Source organism: Perognathus longimembris, chromosome 19, assembly GCF_023159225.1.
Source record: "Perognathus longimembris pacificus isolate PPM17 chromosome 19, ASM2315922v1, whole genome shotgun sequence".
Taxonomy (NCBI): domain Eukaryota; kingdom Metazoa; phylum Chordata; class Mammalia; order Rodentia; family Heteromyidae; genus Perognathus; species Perognathus longimembris.
In genome coordinates this window covers 17,915,547-17,937,409 of record NC_063179.1, presented here as the reverse complement: position 1 = coordinate 17,937,409, position 21,863 = coordinate 17,915,547, and the positions used below count along the sequence as shown (strand labels likewise).

The following is a 21,863-nucleotide window of genomic DNA, read 5'->3' as shown; positions in this document are numbered from 1 at the left end:
CCAAAAAAAAAAAACAAAACTACAAAGTAGGAGTTCTGCATCCTAACTAAATAAGTTAAGAAAAGGTTGATAATTCTTTGAAAATCCACCTACTTACTAAGTAAAAGTTAATTTGTCACCATCACATTTAAAATTAACATAGTACTATAATTGCTCCATATAGTTTGTCTCCCCCCTCCAACCTTAAAGGTGTTATAAATAATTTCTGTTCCCTTTTTTCAGAAACAGACCAAAGATTAAATAATTTGCCCATCTTCACATCAGTAGGAAAGGTTTGAATTAGATGCTTGCTATACTGTGACTGCACATAATTCTGTATAGGACCTTTATGTAAAACTGGAGTTTGCTACATATCTATAAAATGATGGTGAATCTTAGCTTTTCTAGTCACTGATCAGGACTTTTTTCATCCCTGGCAAGATACAGTTCTGTTGGAATAAAAAAGTATACAGCAGGAAAAGTGGAATTGTGACTCTTAGGGTGCAAGTGTGTATTACAGTTGTCTCAAAATACGAGAAATGAGTAATGGTAATTTTTCTAACCTAAGAATATGCAAGATTGATGTGTTATACACACATAGAAATAACTAAGATAATACAAATAACAGTAAATATTAGCTCAACAAAAAATTCTGAAAATAAGGAAGAGCAAGAGTTTAATTTGTCTCCTTAGAGTAACATCCAGTCCTTATAGAAAACAGTACAAGAAATGTACCCAAGGCCTAATGTTATTGAAAAACTAAGTAAGTAACTAAAAGCCATAATTGTCCATTAATACAACAGATTTACTAATTTCTTATCATCTTTACTGCATAGGTTATAAGTCCTGAGAAGTATGACATAAAATGTGCTGTATCTGAAGCGGCAATAATTTTGAATTCATGTGTGGAACCCAAAATGCAAGTCACTATCACCTTGACATCTCCAATTATACGAGAAGAGAACATGAGGGAAGGAGGTTGGAAAGCCATTAAACGTTCTACTTTCCTATTATTTGGGTTTTTGTTGCTGGGGTTTTTTTTTTCCTTTTTTTTAATTTACCTACCTACTTTTTAAGATGGCATTAAGCCCTAGAAGGCAACATGCTGGCATTACATGTGAATTTTGATAGATTTAACTTATACTGAACAACCAGTTTGCTTAAGATAATTTCCAACAAATACTCTTTTTAATGATGTACTTTATATTAAATACGTTGTGTGATTGCTTTTCTTGATTTTTTTTCTTTTCTTGCTAACCTCAGATTTCTGGAAAAAAATAACTTTATAATTATTTTTACTATAACAGTTCACACGTGAAAAAAGTTAAAAATGTTTGCCAGTAAACTAGAAGCCACAGTATAACTTTTGTGAAGAACTTGAATCTTGCCTTGTCTTAAAATAAAAGATAAAAGTTTCACAAACCACAATTGGCTAAATATTTGTAATACATTGTAAGAGGCATTGTTAAATATAAAATCATGGATTTGGCTTGTAGTGAGGTAAATATTTCTAGTTCTCTGAGGTTGCTCTTTGGTTTAGAGCACTTTCTTAAATACAGAGCCATTCTGATTTGGGCATTTCACCGTAATGTCATACTAGAGATATTAAAAAAATAAATGATTTAGGTATGTGAGTTATAATTACAGTTCAGGGTTGTTAAGCCTAATTTACAATTGTAGAATATGAACTCCTGGTGCCAGCAATGTTGCTTTAGGGACTGTTCTGTAACATTTTCAAAGCTTCAAAAGCTTTTAAGCCAAAAAGCATGATCAGTGTCTACAGTATGTTGATTCTTTTATTTATGGGTCAGATAAAACTTACTTTGTTTCCTTTCACGTTGGTTATGCTTCTTGTTGAATCTGCAGTTACAGTCTACGCTATAATACTTTTATATGATATAGATTGAGTAGAAAAGCCCTTATAAATTTGTTTTCTTAGAGCAAAGCAATTTTTCAGACACTGGGCTTCTGACAACCCAGGAAAAGATTATTCGGAAATACATCTAATTTTCCATACTTTGTATATATACCATATTAGAATTTGTATGTTGTATCTTAAGCTTTTTTATGTGAACATGAGATTCCACTGGAGGTCTGAATACGGATGTTGCTGGAGAAACAGGTCCTGAGTCAACTGGCCAGGCTATATGTAGCATCTGGGCCTTGACTTAAATTTGAAAAGTCTAATGTGATAACAATACGAATCACTGTTTATATTAATATGAAATCATGCTCATATACTAGTAGCTGTTAGAGTATATTTGTCTAATTATATTAAGGCTTAATTAAGTTAGTATAGCATAAAGCAATTGGTTACAAAAGTCTAAACCTATCCCCTTCTAAAGGAAACAAAACTACATTTTTGTCTGACCCAGTTAGAATTACTGTTCTGGATTTCGTATATATTATTGTGAGGGAAATGATTAGTCTAAAATTGAAATATTTTGCCTCAAGACACTGAGCTGTAGAAACTTGGATATACAAAGTGTAGAAGCATTGATAGAATATTCCTTGCTGCAAATAACTGCAGTAAACAATATTTTTAGTTTCATTATGAAGATTGCTTCTTTCTTGCTGCAGAATAACGGTATGTATTCTCTCTCACTGCAGCTCCTCTCAGTGCTCTGTGTCTTAAAATCATTTAAAACCTATAGCTTGCTTTGGGAGTTAGTACAAGAGGGTAAGGAAGGCTTTGCCGGAAGAATCATTATTATAAACCATGAGATGTACTATTTGCACATAGTGTGGTAGCCTTTGTAAATATGGAATGGTCCTGTTTGATATGAAAAATTACTTAATGAAGGAAGTGATTAAACTGTCCAAATAACTGTTAAACACATAACATTTATTCTGTGGTACTGTGTTTGACAGTTAAACATTTAGCAAACATTTAATTGACTTAAAGCTTGAAATGTTCAAATGCTCTAACCCTTGCTACAGAGTCTTTTCTGAAGCAAATCAAGTATTGTGTGTTTTTTTCCACCTGTAGCTTAACAGGCCCGGTCTAAAGCCTTCTAGCAGAGGGGATTGATTCCTGTCAGGGGTTGCTGCCAAGACATCGGAAGGATTTTTGACCAAGGTTTTCAAAAGCTCGGTGTCACATCTGCCATTTGTTGAAGGAGGGATTTTGGATGCAGAGTCTGGCATTATTGTCCTTTGTGTGGCTGTTTTGTTTGTTTTGTCTTTGTGTCTTCTAGAATTGAGCAGTGTTCACACTAGATTTTAAATAGTTCAGTGGATTATATATTTTATATAACCATGTTAATTCAATATATTCCCATTAACTTTTAACCATAAAATAGTGTGGACACAGCATGTCTTCTAATTGGTGATTAACCCCTTAAAACTTGTGAAATATATTCATGTAGGATAAGAATTTGCACTTTTATTCATAAATTAACTGATTTTTGTTTAGTTTCATTAGCTGGGTTTTAAACAGTTTGATTTTAGCACAATATATGTAAGGGGTTAATCTACATGAAATGTAAATGGGTGCAAAAATCCACACTCTAAATTTAACAGGAATTTCCTACTTAAGGCTCCAGTTTGTTTTTAACTTGCAATAGGTGTCTTGGCAACTTTGAATTTATATTATTGATTAAAATTCTGGCATTGTGAATGGTTGTGTACAAAAAGAACATTTTCCTTATTGGAAAAGGTTGCAGAAATTGTAAAAATTGTGAATTAACAATAGCTGTTTTAGTAACTTTTTAGGAAATTGCACATTGTCACCTATTTGCATTTTAGCTTTAGCAAATAATGAAAACAAGAGCTGTAGAAGAAGGCCCTTTAGTGTACTCTACATGTCTGAGAGAGGGAGTAGTTTGGGGGGAAATTTCTTCATTTTTGAACTTCTTAGCTGTGCTTTCCTATATTCCTTTTCATTATCTTGGAGTAGTCTTTTTCTTTATATTTGTTTATAGGTTCAGTAGTTGAATATTAGAAGTTATGAATTATTACTTATGATAGACTATTACTGAAGATAGTGAAGTTAGTTCCTTTAAAAATAAAATTATATTTTATTTCTTTGGGTTTTGTATATTGATGTGAAATACTCAGTAGCTGCCTCATGATTTTTGTGCTGTTTACCCAAAGAACTGTTAGACTCAAAAGGTAATATAATTTTCTATATTTAGAGAGTATACCATAAATCAACAATACTTATGAATTAAAAGTCTAAAAATAAGTTTACGATAAGTTTGTTGAATAATATGATTAGCAAATTTGTTACGTTTACTTATGCACATTTTGTAGGTATGGTTAGATGAATTAATATACAGCTAGCCCTTTGACTTTTTCACTTAAAAGTCATTACTGCCGGGCAACAGTAGCTCACGCCTGTAGTCCTTAGGTCCCCAGGAGGGTGAGATTTGAGGCTTGCAGTTCAAAGGCAGCCTAAACAGGACAGTCCATGAAACTCACATATTTCCATTTCACTACCAAAATGCTGGAAGTAGAGCTGTGGCTTAAATTAGAGCACTAGCCTTGAACAAAATAGCTCAGGGACAGTACCTAGGCCACAAGTTAAGCCCTAAAACCACCAACAAAAAGCTCAAATCATTATTTAATGACTTTTTATTTCTTAATTTAAGTGAGTTAACTTCTTGTCCTGGTTTTACATTTTCCTAAGTTTTATGTAGCTCATTTATTATGTTTGAATCCACTTAAACCTTACATATAATTTATTATTAAAGAATTATGCTTATTGCATCTTTTCTGTATTTCTGTTTAACCATCCTAGTTCCTATTGCTTCTTTCTGTTCTACTCATAATTTCACTATTTAATTATTTGGAAAACTTGGAGTTTTAGAGAACATTATGTATTCCCTTATAACCTATAAAGTTCTCTTACAGAGCTTTAAGCTCTGAAATACCCAGTTTTCATCTTTAATTTCTTTTCCTGACTATGATGTATTGATAATTCCACATTTATCTTCATTTCTTTATTTTATACTGGACCAGAATAACCTATGAGATTATCTAGAATACCGAACATAGTTTTATTGTACATTCTCATTTATTAAGGTGGATTTTTGTGTTCCCTTTGTCTTGTCTTTTTGTGCTGGTGCACTGTGTCCAATTACCTTTCCTTTAGGTTCATTTGGTGGGTGGGATTTATATTTCCATGAAACATTTACTATGTTACTAAATTAGGAAACCACCTTTTGTTTTTTCATGTTGAATTGTGTGAATTTATTGAAAGTAATTCCCCTGGGTACATTAAAATTTTGACAAACTCTAAAATGGCTCATGTGACACTGATGCTACTTTAAGGAAGTGTCTTGCTCACCTGGTCAAACACCCATTCCTCACTGCATTTTGCCAATTCAATCCATTTTAGATGTAACCTCGGGTATGGTGAAAGACCCACCGGACGTCTTGGACAGGCAAAAATGCCTTGACGCTCTGGCTGCTCTACGCCACGCTAAGTGGTTCCAGGTTCGGAACATCATTTTACTTTTTTCTTGTAGCCTTATGAGAGAGTAGTTCAGTGCAACATGTTTAACTGTGCTTAAACATTTCAAAAGATTGCCCAAGCAATACTACTTTAAATTATATTTCAGAAAATATGTGAACCTAGAGAGCTGAGTATTAAAGATCTGCATATTGCAGTTACTATTATTTTGACAATAAACTTAGGTTTGGGAATGTTTGTAGTTTGGGACTTTTTTATTTTATTTTTTATTGTTTTTAGTGGCTATATTTATTAAAGTTGACTTGTTCCAGGAGCATCACAAGTTTGTGTATATTCCATAAGGCTGCAGATTAACTTTGCTTTAAATAATGGAATATGTGTTTAAAGCTTTGTGTATAGTTTAAGATTTTTCCCCCTCTTTCTCTAAGTTATAGTGTAGGGAATGAAAGGTGAGGAAGCAGCTGTTTGGTTTAGTGACTTTGCAGTCTTGCAAAGGCACAGAAAGGAAACCAAACAGATTTCCTTAACCTTTCAGTCCCTAGACAAACTTTTTAGCTCTTTAACTTTTCTTCTAATGTAGGCAGATTTTTTTTCTAAAGTTTACTGTTTTAAATGAACACAGGTCAAGGTTCACAGGGGATCAAGAAGTATTATTCTTGTATAATCTGTTTACTTTGGCCTAAATACCAGCTTTTAAATACTAACTGGCATAAAATACTGCTGTAAATGGCAGCTCATTGAGTCCAATTCAAGTGTCATTTTTATTTTTATCTGAGCTTCCATTGAACAGTGGTATTTTAACTTTTTTTCGTCAAGGGATATTTTCAATATTTCTAAGGTTAACTCAGTTGGTTTTTGTGTTGCCCTCAAGGCTAGAGCTAATGGTCTGCAGTCCTGTGTGATTATCATACGTATTCTTCGAGACCTCTGCCAGCGAGTTCCAACTTGGTCTGATTTTCCAAGCTGGGTAAGTAATAGGTTACTGCATGGTGTAGCAAATAAACATTTTGTCCTCTAAGGTAGTTACACTCATTTTATCTTGCACTTTATTTAGCTTTATTTTCATTTGAATTCAGAGTATTTTTGTGAGTTTTGTTGTTGATGTTGTTTTTGCCAGTCCTGGTACTTGAACCCTGCCTGAGCACTATCTCTGGCTTCTTTTTGCTCAAGGCTAGCACTCTATCACTTGAGCCACAGCACCACTTTTGGCTTTTTTATATATGTGGTGCTGAGGACCATTAGGCCATATTCCCAGCCCCTTGATTTTTTTGTTTGTTTTTTTTTCTTTAATGAGAAATCCTAGGGATGTTAGTTAGAATGTTTAATTTTTCTCAGAATTTACTAATTAAAGAATTATACTGGGTAATTCACACCTGTAATAGTAGCTACTCGGGAGGTGGTTTAAAAGCCAGCATAAACAGAAAACTAGTATTCAGTTCCAAAATAAGCACCGAAAAAGCCACATTGGAGGCATGGCTCACAGATAGAACCCCAGTGAAGCAAGCACAAAATCTGAGCTCAAACCCTGGTACCTGAGGGGGAAAGGGGGGGGAAAGAAAAAGAGAGACCTTGGAGGTATAGGTGATTCAAAGTCATTCTAGGCAAAAAGGTGAGATTCCCTCCTCTTCACCCCCCCGCCCCGCCCAATCTCCACCAGTAAAAAGCAGCATATGAGACCCAGCTACATAGGCGCTACATAAATAGGAGGCTCACGGTCCAGGCTGTCCCCAGGCAAAAGTCAAAATCCTATTCAAACTGTTCAAAAAATAATGAAGGCCAAAGAGCTGCTGGGGGGGCTCTAGTGATAGAATCCCAGCCTCTAGCAAGAGCAACTCTCTGACTTCAGTCCTTATTACCAAAAAGAAAAGGGAATTATTCTTACATGTTTGTATTTTTCTTCTTATTTTCTTGTTCTTAAAGTGTATTAATGTTCTAAAACTATTACAGCAATAACTAGTTGGTTCTTTTTTTTTTTTTTTTTTTTTTTTTGCCAGTCCTGGGCCTTGGACTCAGGGCCTGAGCACTGTCCCTGGCTTCTCTTTGCTCAAGGCTAGCACTCTGCCACTTGAGCCACAGCGCCACTTCTGGCCGTTTTCTATGTATGTGGTGCTGAGGAATCGAACCCAGGGCTTCATGTATACGAGTCAAGCACTCTTGCCACTAGGCTATGTTCCCAGCCCAACTAGTTGGTTCTTACAGTGAGAGATATATAAAGAAGACTGAAAGTCTTCTATTCAGGATTCTTTTGATCTATTTTTTTGTGGGTGGGGGGGGGGTGGGGGGAGTCCTGGGGCTTGGGACTCAGGGCCTGAGTCCCTGACTTCTTTTTGCTTAAGACTAGCATCCTACCTCTTGAGCCACAGTGCCACTTCCAGCTTTTTCTGTGTATGTGGTACTGAGGAATCAAACCCAGGGCTTCACGCATGCTAGGCAAGCACTCACTGCTAAGTCGCATTCCCAGCCTGTTAACTTTTTTAAAATGTATATGGCTGGGGAAATTTTAGACGTTCATAGATATTAAAAAATAATGTGTAGTTAGGATATTCAATAATAATGCACAGTGGTACAGAATAAGAAATGAGGCCCCTCCTATTTAAAGACGTTATCTTAACTGTTTGCCATGTTTTCTTAAGTGTTTATGTATCATACATGTTTTTGGCTTTGATTTTTTTTTTTTTTTTGCTTTTTATTTTTCTAGTTTCTTGCTTTCTTGTTACCTTGCTCTTTTTTTTTTTTTTTTTTTTTGTGGTAGGATGTTGGAACAAACTCAGAACTCTGCACATACATCTAAAGCAAAAGCTCTACAATTGGGCTAGACACCCTCCTCCTCCCCAGCAGTAATGCTTCTGTTTCTGTGTCCCTTGCTGACAAACCTCTTTGAGATATTGTTGTTAGGTTTTTTTCATTTGTTGGTGTCAAGGGGGTTGGGTTTTTTGGGTTTTTGTTTGTTTTGCCAGTCCTGGGACTTGAACTCAGGGCCTGGGGGCGGGGGCACTGTCCCTGAGCTTCTTTTGCTCAAAGCTAGCACTCTACCACTTGAACCATAGCACCACTTCCAGCTTTTTCTCTTTATGTGAAATGAAACCCAGGGCTTCATGCATGCTAGTAGGCAAGCACTCTACTCCTAAGCCACATTCCTAGCACTGTCCCTGAGTTTGTGGCTAGCTGCCAATCCTAGCTTTTGGTATTTGGAGATGAGAGTAACACTTTCCTGCTCAGTCTGGCTTTAAACTGTGATTCTCAGGTGTCAGCCTCCTAAGTAACTAAGATTAACGATTGTGAGCCACTGGTGCCCAGCTTCCTCTTTGGTTCTAGAAGAGCAAAAACTCAGATGGAAATTCACTTGAAAATAAAACAACCTGTTGGTTTCATAGTTGGGTTAGTCAAAATCGAATAGCCGTAGTTTGCTTAAGTCCTTTTTTTCCCCCCTAAAAATGCCATTCTATTTATACGGTTCCCAACTTTCTTTCAAAATGTAACTGTCTCATCTATATGAGATGTGATACTCCATTTGTATGTACATGTTATCCATATCTTGTTTAGTTTTCCATTTGATCGAATTTAATGTCTGGTCATCAGATCCTCATTATGTATATTGTTGTCATCAAGCTTTTGAAAATGGAATAAATTGCTAAGACAGAAATTCCAAGACCAAATAACATATACTAATTATTTATAAAGCACTGATCATTTTCTTTATACCATCCTTAACTTTCATGGCATCATACTTTGTAATGGTTAGCAGTGTGATAGGTAAAATGCAATAGCTTGGACTGGGATGTAGCTCAGTGGCAAAGCGCTTGCCTAGCAAGTGCAACGTTCTGGGTTCGATCCCCAGTACCAAAAAAGAAAAATACAGTTAAAAAAACAAAACCCAACCTAAAATGTAATAGCTTGTTTTTTATAATTGAGTAGCTATTAGCAGCTTAAACTAATTTTGTCTATCAGTTGTTTTGTTACTCATCATTTTAATTAATTGTTTCCTCAGCAAAGAAATTGGCCTTCCTTTACTAAATAATTTTTTTCCAAATTTATTATGACATTCCATACATACATGCCCATAGTATATCCTGACCAAATTTGCCCCTTCTGTCCCTTTATTCTCCTCCCCCTTCTTAAAATAATTTCAACATATTTCATTGTTTTATTTTTTCATGCAGATCAAGTACTTAGAACCATATTCATCTTAGTTCACCTTCTCCCTTAAATTTACTTTTTTACTTTTTCTTCTCCTTTTTGCTGGTATTTTAACCCCACAACTGTCTAGTGCTCATATTGTTATTTATCTCTTTGCTCACTCTCACTTCCCCAGTGATCCACAGCTTTCATTAATTCCTTATGCCATCGTTTTACACACATGCACTGTATTTCAAATTGTGGGTGTGTACGCACACGCGTACTTGGCTTGCAAATGCTTTATATTTCAGATTGCAAATTAGTTCTTCTATGCTTTATTCTAGAGTTTAATTATTTTCATTCAAGTTATGTTTTCTACAGGTACATAAGTATTTAACATATATAGTACACAGCAAGGACTCCTAGAAGGATATGTTGGAACATATAGTAGTGATTATTTTTGAGGAGTAGAAGGATGGGGTGATTAGGATAAGAATCTGTAATGTTTAAGCTTCTTAATGGGAGCCAATATGAATGACTCCTGGCACTCAAGACCAGCCTGGGCTCCATAGCAAGATTCTGTCTTTAATAAAAATAAAAAAGAGCAAGCCTCGTTTAGTGGTTCACATCTGTAATCCCAGATACTTGTAAAGCTTAGATAGAGAGGATTGCAGTTCGTCAAGCACAGGCAAAATATTTGTGAGACTTCATCAGTAGCTGAGAGTGGTAGTACACGCCTGTCATCCCGACTGTGCATGAGACTAATATGGAGAGGATCACAGTTCTAGGCCAGTAAGGAAAAAATTTTGCATGTACTTGTCATCCCAGCTGTCCAGGCAATAAGACCCTATCTCAGAGTAACCTATGCAGATCCATGTTCACTGCCACACTGTTCATAATAGCCAAGATATGGGAACGGCCCAGATGCGTCACAGATGAGTGGATCCAAAACATGTGGCACCTATATACAATGGAATTTTACACAGCCATTAGAAAGAATAAAACAATGTCATTTGCAGAGAAATAAATGGAACTAGAACAAGTCATGTTACGGGAGGTAAGCCAAGCTCAGGGAGGTAAACAACACATGTTCTCTCTGATATGTTGAAGTTATATCTAAAATGCACTGGGATATGACAAATTATACAGAATTCTATATATTCACACACAGTAAAACCAAAAGAGATACTCTTGAGAGGACCATAAAGGTGCAGTGCTTAAGTGCCTCTTTGTGTAAAGTAATATACATGCTGAAACGAACTCAAAAGAGATGGAAACAAAAGACTTTTTTTATTGTTTTCTTTGCCTTATGGTATATTCGCATGTATGTCTTCAGGAGGGTGGGGGGTGGGCACAAAACTCAAGGGTGAAAAGCTAGCAGTGGTGCTCACTGGACATTGATGGAAGTGAACTAGACAACTCATGGGTGGAGACAGAACTGGGAGAGAATGAGGGAACAGAAGACACTCTATGAAAGGAAATGTACTCATTACCTGACTCATGTAATTGTAAATCTCTAATTTACAATAAATTTATTTAAAAAAAAGCTGTGCAGAATAAGCCTGGAAGTATAGCTCATTTTTAAAGCAACTGCTTAGCAAGGGCAAAGCTTTAATATTCCTGCTTCTGCACATACACAGGCCTTCCTTATCATAAGTGTCCTGCATGAAGGAATATATTTGATATATCCAAGCTCTATAATTGATAACTAGTTTGACACATTTTACCAACCAAAGCCTATAAAGAAGAGACTTTTCAGGCTGGGAATGTGGCTTAGTGATAGGATGCTTGCCTAGCATGCATGAAGCCCTGGGTTCAACTCCCCTGCACCATACAAACAGAAAAAGCTGGAGATGGCGCTGTGGCTCAAGTAGTAGATTGCTAGTCTTTTTTTTTTTTTTTTTTTTTTTTGGCCAGTCATGGGCCTTGGACTCAGAGCCTGAGCACTGTCCCTGGCTTCTTCCCGCTCAAGGCTAGCACTCTGCCACTTGAGCCACAGCGCCGCTTCTGGCCGTTTTCTGTATATGTGGTGCTGGGGAATCGAACCTAGGGCCTCGTGTATATGAGGCAGGCACTCTTGCCACTAGGCTATATCCCCAGCCCAGATTGCTAGTCTTGAGCAAAAAGAAGCCAGGGACAGTGCTCAGGCCTTGAATTCAAGCCCCAGGACTGGCAAAAAAAAATTTAAAAATGGACTTTTCATCTGATTTTCATATTACATTGAACATAACAAGGATGTCCTAGAAATCACTCATGCTTATTGAAATTTTTGGGTGAGGTACAATTGTACATTTGCCAGGGGTATAATGTAATATGTTTGTTCTACCACTTGGCCCATACAGAATTCCAGCCTGGGTTTTTGCTGGTTATTTTGAAGACCATTCTGTTTACGCTGTCTTTGAACTGTAGCTCTATGGACCTAAGGTACCCGAGTTACTAGGATTAAAGGCATGAACCATCACACTCCACAACATTTTTGTGTGTGGCTGAATAATATTAACTAATGTATATATGCTACATTTTCTTTATCCACTTTCCAGGTGTTGATTAATTCAGTAGTAATTAATTGAGCCAGTCCTCAGGGCCTGGATGCTAGTCCCATAGCTTTCTTGCTCAAGGCTTGTGCTTTACCACTTGAACCACAGCTCCACATCCCAACTTTTTGCTGGCTAATTGAAGATGAGTCTTCTGGATTTTTCTGCCTGGGCTGGCTTCAAACTCAGATTCAAATTCTCAGATCTCAGCCTCCTAAGTTTCTAGCAATTCAGTTGTGAGCCACCAGCACCTGGCTTTAAGATTATACTTGATGTTAACTTTTCTCTACTTATTAACTTTTAATTAGATGTGCATAATTAGCATTTTCAGCTCTTCCCTGATTTTCACAAACTTTCTAATGCCTTTCATTGCCTTTCATTGACAAGACAGAGTTCTGGGCTATCACTATTTAGTGATATTAGAATCTGATATCTTAGAGCAGAGAACATTCTCTCCCTACAGAAGAATCAGCAAATTATATGGGGATTGTGTCAACTCACTGTAAAAATAAAATTCAGTATTTTACTAGCTCCTAGACCCCTTCCCAAATCTATTTAAATGTAAAGAAATTTTCAAATCGCGAAAAGTAAAAAATTTCCCCTTAAGTCACGACATGTTGTCCCAGTCATTTTACTATATGAAATTAAAGTACACTGCATGTGTATATTAGAAAAATTCAAGTTCCTGCAATTGGACCTAGAAATGGCAGTCTTGTGCCTATATTAATAATTATTAATCATCTTTAATAGTAGTCATTGTTGCTTCCAGAAAGCGATAGCAGTAATTTAAATTGATCAATGACGACTTAACAGCAGTGTTTAATGTGTAGTAAATGATAGTAGCTATGATGGCAAAGAGCATAACTGCGATTACTATTTAATCAGAACTGCTAGAACTGTGTATGTGTGTGTTAAGTATAACAGCCCCATTGTAAAGCCTCCAGTGAAAGTGTATTATTACCCCAATCTTAGCAAGTGTTTTCTTTTTAACATAGCTGTTTAGCAGAGCCAAAAATAATAATCAAGGAAACCAGTGGTTTCTGTGTGGGTCAGCTATTGAAGGAAAGATGCTTATTTTTTAACTTGTTTAAAATTATGGTATAGGAATAGCATCTAGTTAGGATCAAATGAAAGTGTGTATTTAAATGTTTAACTTAGTACCTGCTACTTACTTAGTAGGAGTTACTAATACTACTGGAGATGGGAAGGGGAAAAAAAAATAACACTTATTTTTAAAGCAAGTATTGAGCTGTGTGGATAGAGAGCTCAGGGATAGACAGCTCACCTGGTACATGCAAGGCTGGGTTCGATTTGCCAGTACTGGAAAGGAAAAATGGAAACAAATACTAGTCGTAGAGTTTAATATGGAGAATTTTTGTCTTTAAACAGTTCTAGCCTCTAAGATACTGTGTGCATTAGCTTTTTCCAAAGTATAAAGTGAAAAATAAAATGGACATGTTTAATGTCACTTTTGAATTTAAGCACATTAGTGCTAATTATTGCCCTGTATTTCTGTCACTGAGTTATTAGTGTTTTACAAATCTTTTTAAAATTTTTTTTTCCTCAAGTCTAGCACTTGAGCCACTTGAGCTCTTCTGGCTTTTGGGGTGATTGATAAGTCTTGGGCTGGGAATGTAGCTTAGCAGAAGTGCTTCCCTAGCATGCATGAAGCCCTGGGTTTGATTCCTCAGCACCACATAAACAGTAAAGGTCAGAAGTGGCGCTGTGGCTCAAGAGGTAGGGTGCTGGTCTTGAGCAAAAAGAAGCCAGGGACAGTGCTCAGGCCCTGAGTCCCAAGCCCCAGGACTGGCGAGAGAGAGAGAGAGAGTGTGTGTCTCATGGACTTTCAAGCCCTGGCTGGCTTCTAACTATAATCCTCAGATCTCAGCCTCTTTGGTAGTTATGATTGCACTGATGCCTAGCTTCTACTTCATAAACATTTATTTAATATTTACTATATGCTGGAAATTAAGCTACCCAAAGAGGTTCAAAATGAAAATACTGCCTCAAGGATATTATATACTCATTTTGACATCTTAAAATAGTTTGTCTAAAAAAGATCAAGAAAACAGTAAACCCATTTTAAGTGACAATTTAAAAAATGTACGGCTTGAGGGGCTGGGGATATAGCCTAGTGGTAAGAGTGCTTGCCTCATATACATGAAGCCCTAGGTTCAATTCCCCAGTACCACATATACAGAAAACGGCCAGAAGTGGCGCTGTGTGGCTCAAGTGGCAGAGTACTAGCCTTGAGAAAAAAAAAAAAGCCAGGGATAGTGCTCAGGCCCTGAGTCCAAGGCCCCAGGACTGGCAAAAAAAAAAAATAAAAAAAATTACGGCTTGGAGTATATGGTTCAAGCAAAGCTCTGACTTTAAGTGGTATCATCAAGAAAATAGATCTTGACAGTTTTCCTAAATTCTTGATAACTCATATAAGTTTTTTATTTTTTTATTTTTTATTTTTATTTTTGGCTAGTCCTGGGCCTTGGGCTCAGGGCCCGAGCACCGTCCCTGGCTTCTTCCTGCTCAAGGCTAGCACTCTGCCACTTGAGCCACAGCGCCGCTTCTGGCCGTTTTCTGTATATGTGGTGCTGGGGAATCGAACCTAGGGCCTTGTGTATCCGAGGCAGGCATCCTTGCCACTAGGCTATATCCCCAGCCCCAAGTTTTTTATTTTTATTATTTATCATTATAAATATCCATCATTTTCAAAAAGTTTTTCAGTCTTCTAACCATTTGCACAGCTGTTCTATAAATTCCATCTCTCTTGGGATGCACTTCTAATTTGTTTGAGACTGTACTCTCCATGTGTCTAAACTTCAGAAGCAGTGTATTGAGATTTAGAGAAATGGCCCTGGAGTGAAGTTTTTACACCTACTAATCTGTGTACTTTTTAGTGTATGAATATGGGGCTTTCAGCTTCTGAATTATCTTAAGAATTTTATTGTAGTTCCAACTTTCACTTCTAGAAACTACTTTCAGAGGTGTTACTTAAAATGTAAGCAAAGCCAGGCACTGGATTACACCTGGAATCCTAGCTACTCAGGAGGCTGAAATCCGAGGATCAAGGTTTGAAGCCAGCCCAGGTAGAAAGTCCCGGTGAGACTTATCTCCAGTAAACTACTCAAAAAAGCTAGAAGTGGCGACGTGGCTCATGTGGTAGAGGGTTAGCCTTGAGCTAACCTTGAGCCTTGAGGTTCAGGGACAGGTCCTAGGCCCTGAGTTCAAGCCCCAGGACTGGCCAAAAAATGGTAAAATAAAATTAAATGTAAGCAATAGCTTAGTAATTATGCTATATGCAAGGAGCCAAACTTTACATGATTCTATTTGTATGAATATCCAGAGTAGGCAAATCTCTAGACATTGAAAGTAATTTGGTGAATTGAATGCCAGTGTTGGATGGAAGCAAGAGAAGGAAAAGAAGAAATAAGGATGCGTGTACAAGATGTCCTTTCTGGTTATAAATTGTAGTATTAGTGATAGTAGCTGAACAATTTCCTAATTATACAGAAAACCACCGAATTGTATACTTTTAAAAGAGTGAATCTTTTGCAAAGTATAAAGCTTTTAAATTTTTTTAATGAAAACAAATTTTTTCTAAAAAGAGACTCAGCAAGCACTTCATGGATTTGTTGCTTTTAAGTCTGTACTTTTAGGTGGTATTTTTTTTTATTTTGAGTCTTCTAACTGTAATTTGCAATGGAAATATAATTCATTTTCTTGAGAGATACTACTAGAACTCTGAGTATTCATCAAATGAAAGTTTAGACGACTAAGGGCATGACCTATCCAAGTGATAAAGCATTTGCCTATCACGCATAAGGCCATCAAGCCTGAGTCCCTGAGTTCTAGCCCCAATACCACCAAAAGAAAAACAAAAATAACCAATGTTTGTAAGGAAAAACAGCTGGACATGGAGACATATGCCTGTGATTCCAGCACTCTGGATGCTAAGGCAGGAAGATGGCACATTCCAGGCCACCCTGTGCTTTAGCAAGACTCTTATTTTTTTTTTTATTGTCAAAGTAATGTACAGAGTGGTTACAGTTAACATACGTAAGGCAGTGAGTACATTTCGTAACAAACTTTTAACCCCCTTCGTTTTTCTTCTCCCTACCCACTTCTCTCTCCTCCCCTGAGATGTACAATTGGTTTATAGCATATGTCTTGTAAGTATTGCTGTTGCATTGGTTCGCCTTTTACCCTTTGTCTCTCCATTTTGGTGTTCCCCTCCCCTAGTTCCAGAAAGCATGCATAGAATACCCAGTATACCAAAGTCAATTACAGCGACATCAGGGGTAAACCATGGGGAAGAAAGACAAAAAGGCATAATTACATAGGGTACTCTGGAAATAACAACAAAGACAAACCACTTATTTCCAATTCTTGTAGTTCATTTCGCTTAGAATCATCTTAAGTGATCATATGTACACTGCTATTGAGCTATTGTACTCCTCTGCTCAGACTATCCTAGACAAGTACTAATTGTTTCCAGTGAGTAAAACCATAGAGTTTGTTTCTTTGAAGACACTATATTAAAAGGGAGCAAAAAAGCCTTCTTACTGGAATATTCTGCCTGAACTCTGTACCATCATCCATCTGGAAGTATCAAAAGATCAAATTTATATGAGATCTAAATAGTTAAAAGAATTTTAAGACCTATCACATTGATTATGGTAAAGAACAACAATAGTTAAAAATAAGATACAATTCTATTATTTTTAATTATTCTCTTTCTCTTTCCCTGCCCCTCCCCCTCCTTTCTCCCTCTCCCCCCCCCCCCTTTTCTTTTTTGAGATAAGCTTCAGTTGTAGCCCAGGCAGGCCTCAACCTGTGGTTCTCCTGCTGCCTCAGCCTTTACCAACACTTGGGTTTATTGGCCATAATTTTCTTCTTTTTCCTTTTATGTTTGACAGGGTCTTTCTATATTGCTTGGGCTAGCCTTGAACTGGCATTAAGCAGCCAATACTGCAGCCATGTGTCTCCAACCCCTTGTTTCCATTTCATGATTTTTTAGTTATCTTTAGTAATACAAAGGGGTTTCTATTCACTTTCAGGATTTTTATTTTCTGGGTGTGTGTGTGTGTGTGTGTGTGTGTGTCCTGCTTTAAGTTGTGATTCTGATGTTTGAAATGACTAATTCCTTTGATCTTTAAGCTATTACACAATTTTCTTTTTTTATGTTTTTCTTAGGCTATGGAGTTATTAGTAGAGAAAGCAATTAGTAGTGCTTCTAGTCCTCAGAGCCCTGGGGATGCCCTTAGAAGAGTATTTGAATGTATTTCTTCAGGGATTATTCTTAAAGGTAAGTTTTATTTTGTTTTTAACAAAGTAAAATTAAATTTGTTTGTAAATGGATAATGTTGATGCCTCTATTTCCTGATGATTGTTGTAGGTAGCCCTGGACTTCTGGATCCTTGTGAAAAGGATCCCTTTGACACTTTGGCAACAATGACTGACCAGCAGCGTGAAGACATTACATCCAGTGCACAGGTAATAGAATTTTCTTTCTTTCTTTCTTTTTTTTTCTCTTGCCAGTTCTGGGGTTTGGCTTCTTTTTGCTCAAGGCTAGCACTCTACCACTTGAGCCACAGTGCCATCTCCAGCTTTTTCTGTACATGTGGTGCTGAGAATTGAACCCAGAGGCTTCATGAATGCTAGGCAAGCACTCTAACACTAGGCCACATTCCCAGCCCAGGTAATAGATTTTTTATTCACAAAACTTTGTTGGATTACTGCCATTAAAATGGGAAAGGGGGAAGGTGTTACATATTTTTCATTATTCTACTTCTTTAGTGTGTAAATTTTCAGAGAACGTAATAGACTGACCTTGAAATGGGTTTTTATTAGTATAATTGTGTGTCATACATATTACTAGAATGTACTAATTTTAGTGTCTTACTAGATAATAAGTATTAGGTTTTTATATCAACCAAGGTCAGAAAGTCTTATTTATATCCTTTGGTTATACAGAAGTGGGTAGTGGTACACTTAGTGGTTTTTTAATATTATAATTCAGCCTTTTATTTATAAACTTGCTTTTTACCATTCCTTTTTTTTTTTTTTTTTTTTTTTTACCATTCCTGGGCCTTGGACTCGGTCTGAGCACTGTCCCTGGCTTCTTTTTGCTCTAGGCTAGCACTCTGCCACTTGAGCCACAGTGCCACTTCTGGCCATTTTCTATATATGTGGTGCTGGGGAATTGAACCCAGGGCTTCATGTATACGAGGCAAGTGCTCTTGCCACTAGGCCATATTCCCAGCCTTACCATTCCATTTATACAATGAGGATAAAAGCCATTTTTCTCAACAAGATTGTTTGGAGGATTAAAAATATCCCTTTATACATGGAAAGGTCTTTAATGTTAGGTGTATCATCACCATTATCAAGTATCAATCCTATCACAAGAATAATGATTAATGATGAAAAAGAAAAAAAGTGGGAAAAGAAACCACTCAAATTAACTGTAGCTGGAATTTTATGGTTCCAGAAATACACTGAATAGGGAAGAAAAGATATATTTGTTGTGAACAACAACAATCTATTCTAAAATAGGTAATAGTTACTAGACTTAAAGTCATATTTTATTGTCTCTACTGTCAAGGATAATTTTATATTTGAAACATAGTGGATTTAGAGTAAACTGCTAGGCAAGAAAGTTATAAAAAAAAACTTTCATAGTTGAAAAAATGGTTTTTAAAAAGTTACCTTGAAGAAGATGATATTGTTATAGAAGGTAGTTGACATCTTTAGTAAAAAGGAAAGAGTTCATAACTACATTTATATAACATTCATGGAATTGTAAAGAGAAAGCAGATTAGTGATTCCTAGAGGTTAGGGTTAGGCAAAGGGAATGGTGTGGTTCTAAAGGGAATATTGTGGTAGTGTTACAATTCAGTATTTTGGTTAAGATTGTAATTACATAAGGCTGAACATGTGAAAAGTGCATAGGTCTGTACCTGTACACCATTAATTGGATGCAAAACTGATGAAATCTGAATACGCTCTACAGTGTATCACTGTCAGTTTTCAGTAACACAGTGGGGAAAGGTAAATTGGAAAAGTAAAGCAATAGCTTATAAAAGTGTTAACTAAATTATTGACTATAATACACTAAGCTTAGTAAATTTCTGTCATCTCACTAGCAGTATATAATACTGAAAGTCCTTATGGTTTAAATAATAATAACCCTTTTTCATAATAAGAAGACTTAAGAGCTGGGTGTGGTAGCGCCATGAAAATAGAATTTTGTGTGTGAGCTGAGGCAAGTAATCACTTTGTGCTTTGTCCTTTGTTGGGGAATAGCTTCTACTCCTTGAAAACAAGCTACAGTAACAGTGCATTTTTTAAGATTGCTTGTGGTGAACATAATAAGAAAATTACCTAATATATCTTACTCTTAAGTCTTCAGAACTTTAGTAGGAAAAATGATAAGGGATTAGGGTGCAGTTTGGTTGTTGGAAAAGACAGAATCAGTTGGTGTGGTTCTGTGCAATGTTTACGTTTGCCTTACCTTACAAAATATAATAAGGGGTTATTTTGGCTCTTAGTTTTCTCAATAGTTTAATATGTGCTTGTGCCAAGAGGATTAAAACTGGGAACTACATTTTCAACTTATGATGTGAGCCTGTATATATGGGCACCCACAGCAAAAAGTACAAACACACCAACACCACAAGAGCAAACTTAATGGAATACACTTTTTCTTTTGCTACATGCACTGTTGCAGGAGAGTTCTGTGCTCAGCTTTCTTCCAGTGAGTTTAATACTACATTTATTTATACTGTTTTTTAAAATAGTGTAGCATGCACACGGCCTGAGATGGGGGTTTAGAGCATAGAGCTTCCAGTTCTAATTAGTTGTAAAGCTGTTCACTCTAATTTATTGTATTTCCGTGAGCATACTGTTTTCCTTATTACTGTTGGTGTAAGGTTATTATGCGTGTTAGTGCTTTGATTTTTACATTAACTATATTGTTTGTTGCAGTTTGCATTGAGACTCCTTGCATTCCGCCAGATACACAAAGTTCTAGGCATGGATCCATTACCGCAGATGAGCCAGCGTTTCAACATCCACAACAACAGGAAACGAAGAAGGGATAGTGATGGAGTTGATGGATTTGAAGCAGAGGGGAAAAAAGACAAAAAAGATTATGATAACTTTTAAAAAGTTTCTGTAAATCTTCAGTGTTAAAAACAGGTGCCGGTTTGTTGTTGGTTATTTTCCCTTCAGAATAATACCTACTTCAAAAAGTTTATCAAGAATTTAAAGAATTTCATAGAAGAACTAAGTTTTTCTATGACTAAAAACTTAATGTATAGTCCTAGGTATTATATGAATGGAAAGAGACCCCATCCAAAAAAAAATTGTGCTCCGACGAGAGATAACAGTGGTTCCAATAATTTTCCCGTTATTTTGATCTTATTTACTGGTTGCCCTAGCTACCCATATTTTGTGTTTTTTATTAACTAGTGTGTTGTCTTATTAAATCTTTACTGTATTTAATGCAGGATTTGTGCTTCTGTTGCTCTGTGTATTTTGATACTTTGATTTAGAAGATTTCGTTTGCTTTTTGACACTAGTTGTAAGTTACTTTGTGTTATAGATGATAACCTTACCCTTTAATATTTTACAGCAGTGCGTTTTTTTGTAACGTGAAGCTGCAGAATTTTTTTTTCCTTTTGTTACTCTGTATGTGAAGGATTACAACACAAAAGTTACCCTGCCATTTAAGTGCTCAGAACTGAATGTTTCTGCAGATCTTGTGGCATTTGTCTCTAGTGTGATATATAAAGGTGTAATTAAGACAGATTTCTGTTAATCTAATCAAGTTTGCTGTTAGTTGTGCATTAGCAGTATAAAAGCTAATATATACTATATGGTCTTGCAACAGTTTTAAAGCTTCTGCATAATTGATAATAAAAATGCATGACATTTTTGTTTTTAATAGACTTTTAAAATGACAATTTTAGGTTTAACACGTAGATCTTTGTACAGTTGACTTTTTGACATAGCAAGGCCAAAAGTAACTTTCTGAATATTTTTTTTCTTCTGTATAAGTGGAAAGGACATTTTTCACATATAAGTGGGCTATTATTTTGAAAAGAACTTTATCATTGTGTATCTAACAACAATAACTAGCCCTTGATTATGGTGACAGTTCTTTACTGGTGTGTGTGTGTGTGAGATTATTCTATTACTATTACAGTAAAACACAGTTGAATGATTTCCCCACACACATCCCCATTACCCAAGTAATTCAAGTCTATTAACAGTGAAGTTGATAAAGTGTTGTTGAGGAAAAATTAAGATTATCTAAAGGAAAAAAAGCAGAAATTTATTTGGTGTGGCCATCTTACATGCTTATGTCTCTTACAAAGAAGCTTAATACTATAGCAGTGATGTAATGAGGAATTACATCTTACTGTTGATGTATGTATGCTCTGGTACACAGATGTCATTTTGTTGTCACAGCACTACAGTGAAATACATAAATAAAAACAAATTCATAAAATGACAACATGTATTATGTTAGAATTGAACTACTTTTGTTTTGAAATGACTTGATTTCAGTAAAACCATATTCAGATTTATTGGGTACTACATATTTTTGCTCCTAACAAGTCTTTATTATTTATGCACATAATTCCAGGAAATTATGTAACTCAGTACTGTATAGGTCTAGGTTTTTTGTTTCTTTTCTACAATCAGAATCTTCCCCCAGTTATAGGTCCAGGTAATTTTTTTTTATGTGTGCCAGTCCTGGGGCTTGGACCTCAGGGCCTGAGCACTGTCCCTGGCTTCTTTTTGCTCAAGGC

General features: G+C 36.2%; 1 protein-coding gene across 2 annotated transcripts in view; it reads left to right on the top strand.

The window, feature by feature from the left end:
- Window positions 1-21,562, top strand: part of Zfr (zinc finger RNA binding protein) — a 68,646-nt gene extending 47,084 nt beyond the window's left edge. For both annotated transcript variants that reach the window (XM_048368541.1, XM_048368540.1), the window contains 6 exons: window positions 816-957; window positions 5,321-5,418; window positions 6,267-6,362; window positions 17,239-17,350; window positions 17,441-17,538; window positions 20,032-21,562. In XM_048368541.1, the coding sequence (XP_048224498.1) occupies window positions 816-957; window positions 5,321-5,418; window positions 6,267-6,362; window positions 17,239-17,350; window positions 17,441-17,538; window positions 20,032-20,211 (726 nt within the window). In that variant the 3' untranslated portion in view covers window positions 20,212-21,562. The remainder of the gene's footprint in view (window positions 1-815; window positions 958-5,320; window positions 5,419-6,266; window positions 6,363-17,238; window positions 17,351-17,440; window positions 17,539-20,031) is intronic.
- The last annotated feature ends 301 nt before the right edge of the window (window positions 21,563-21,863 follow it).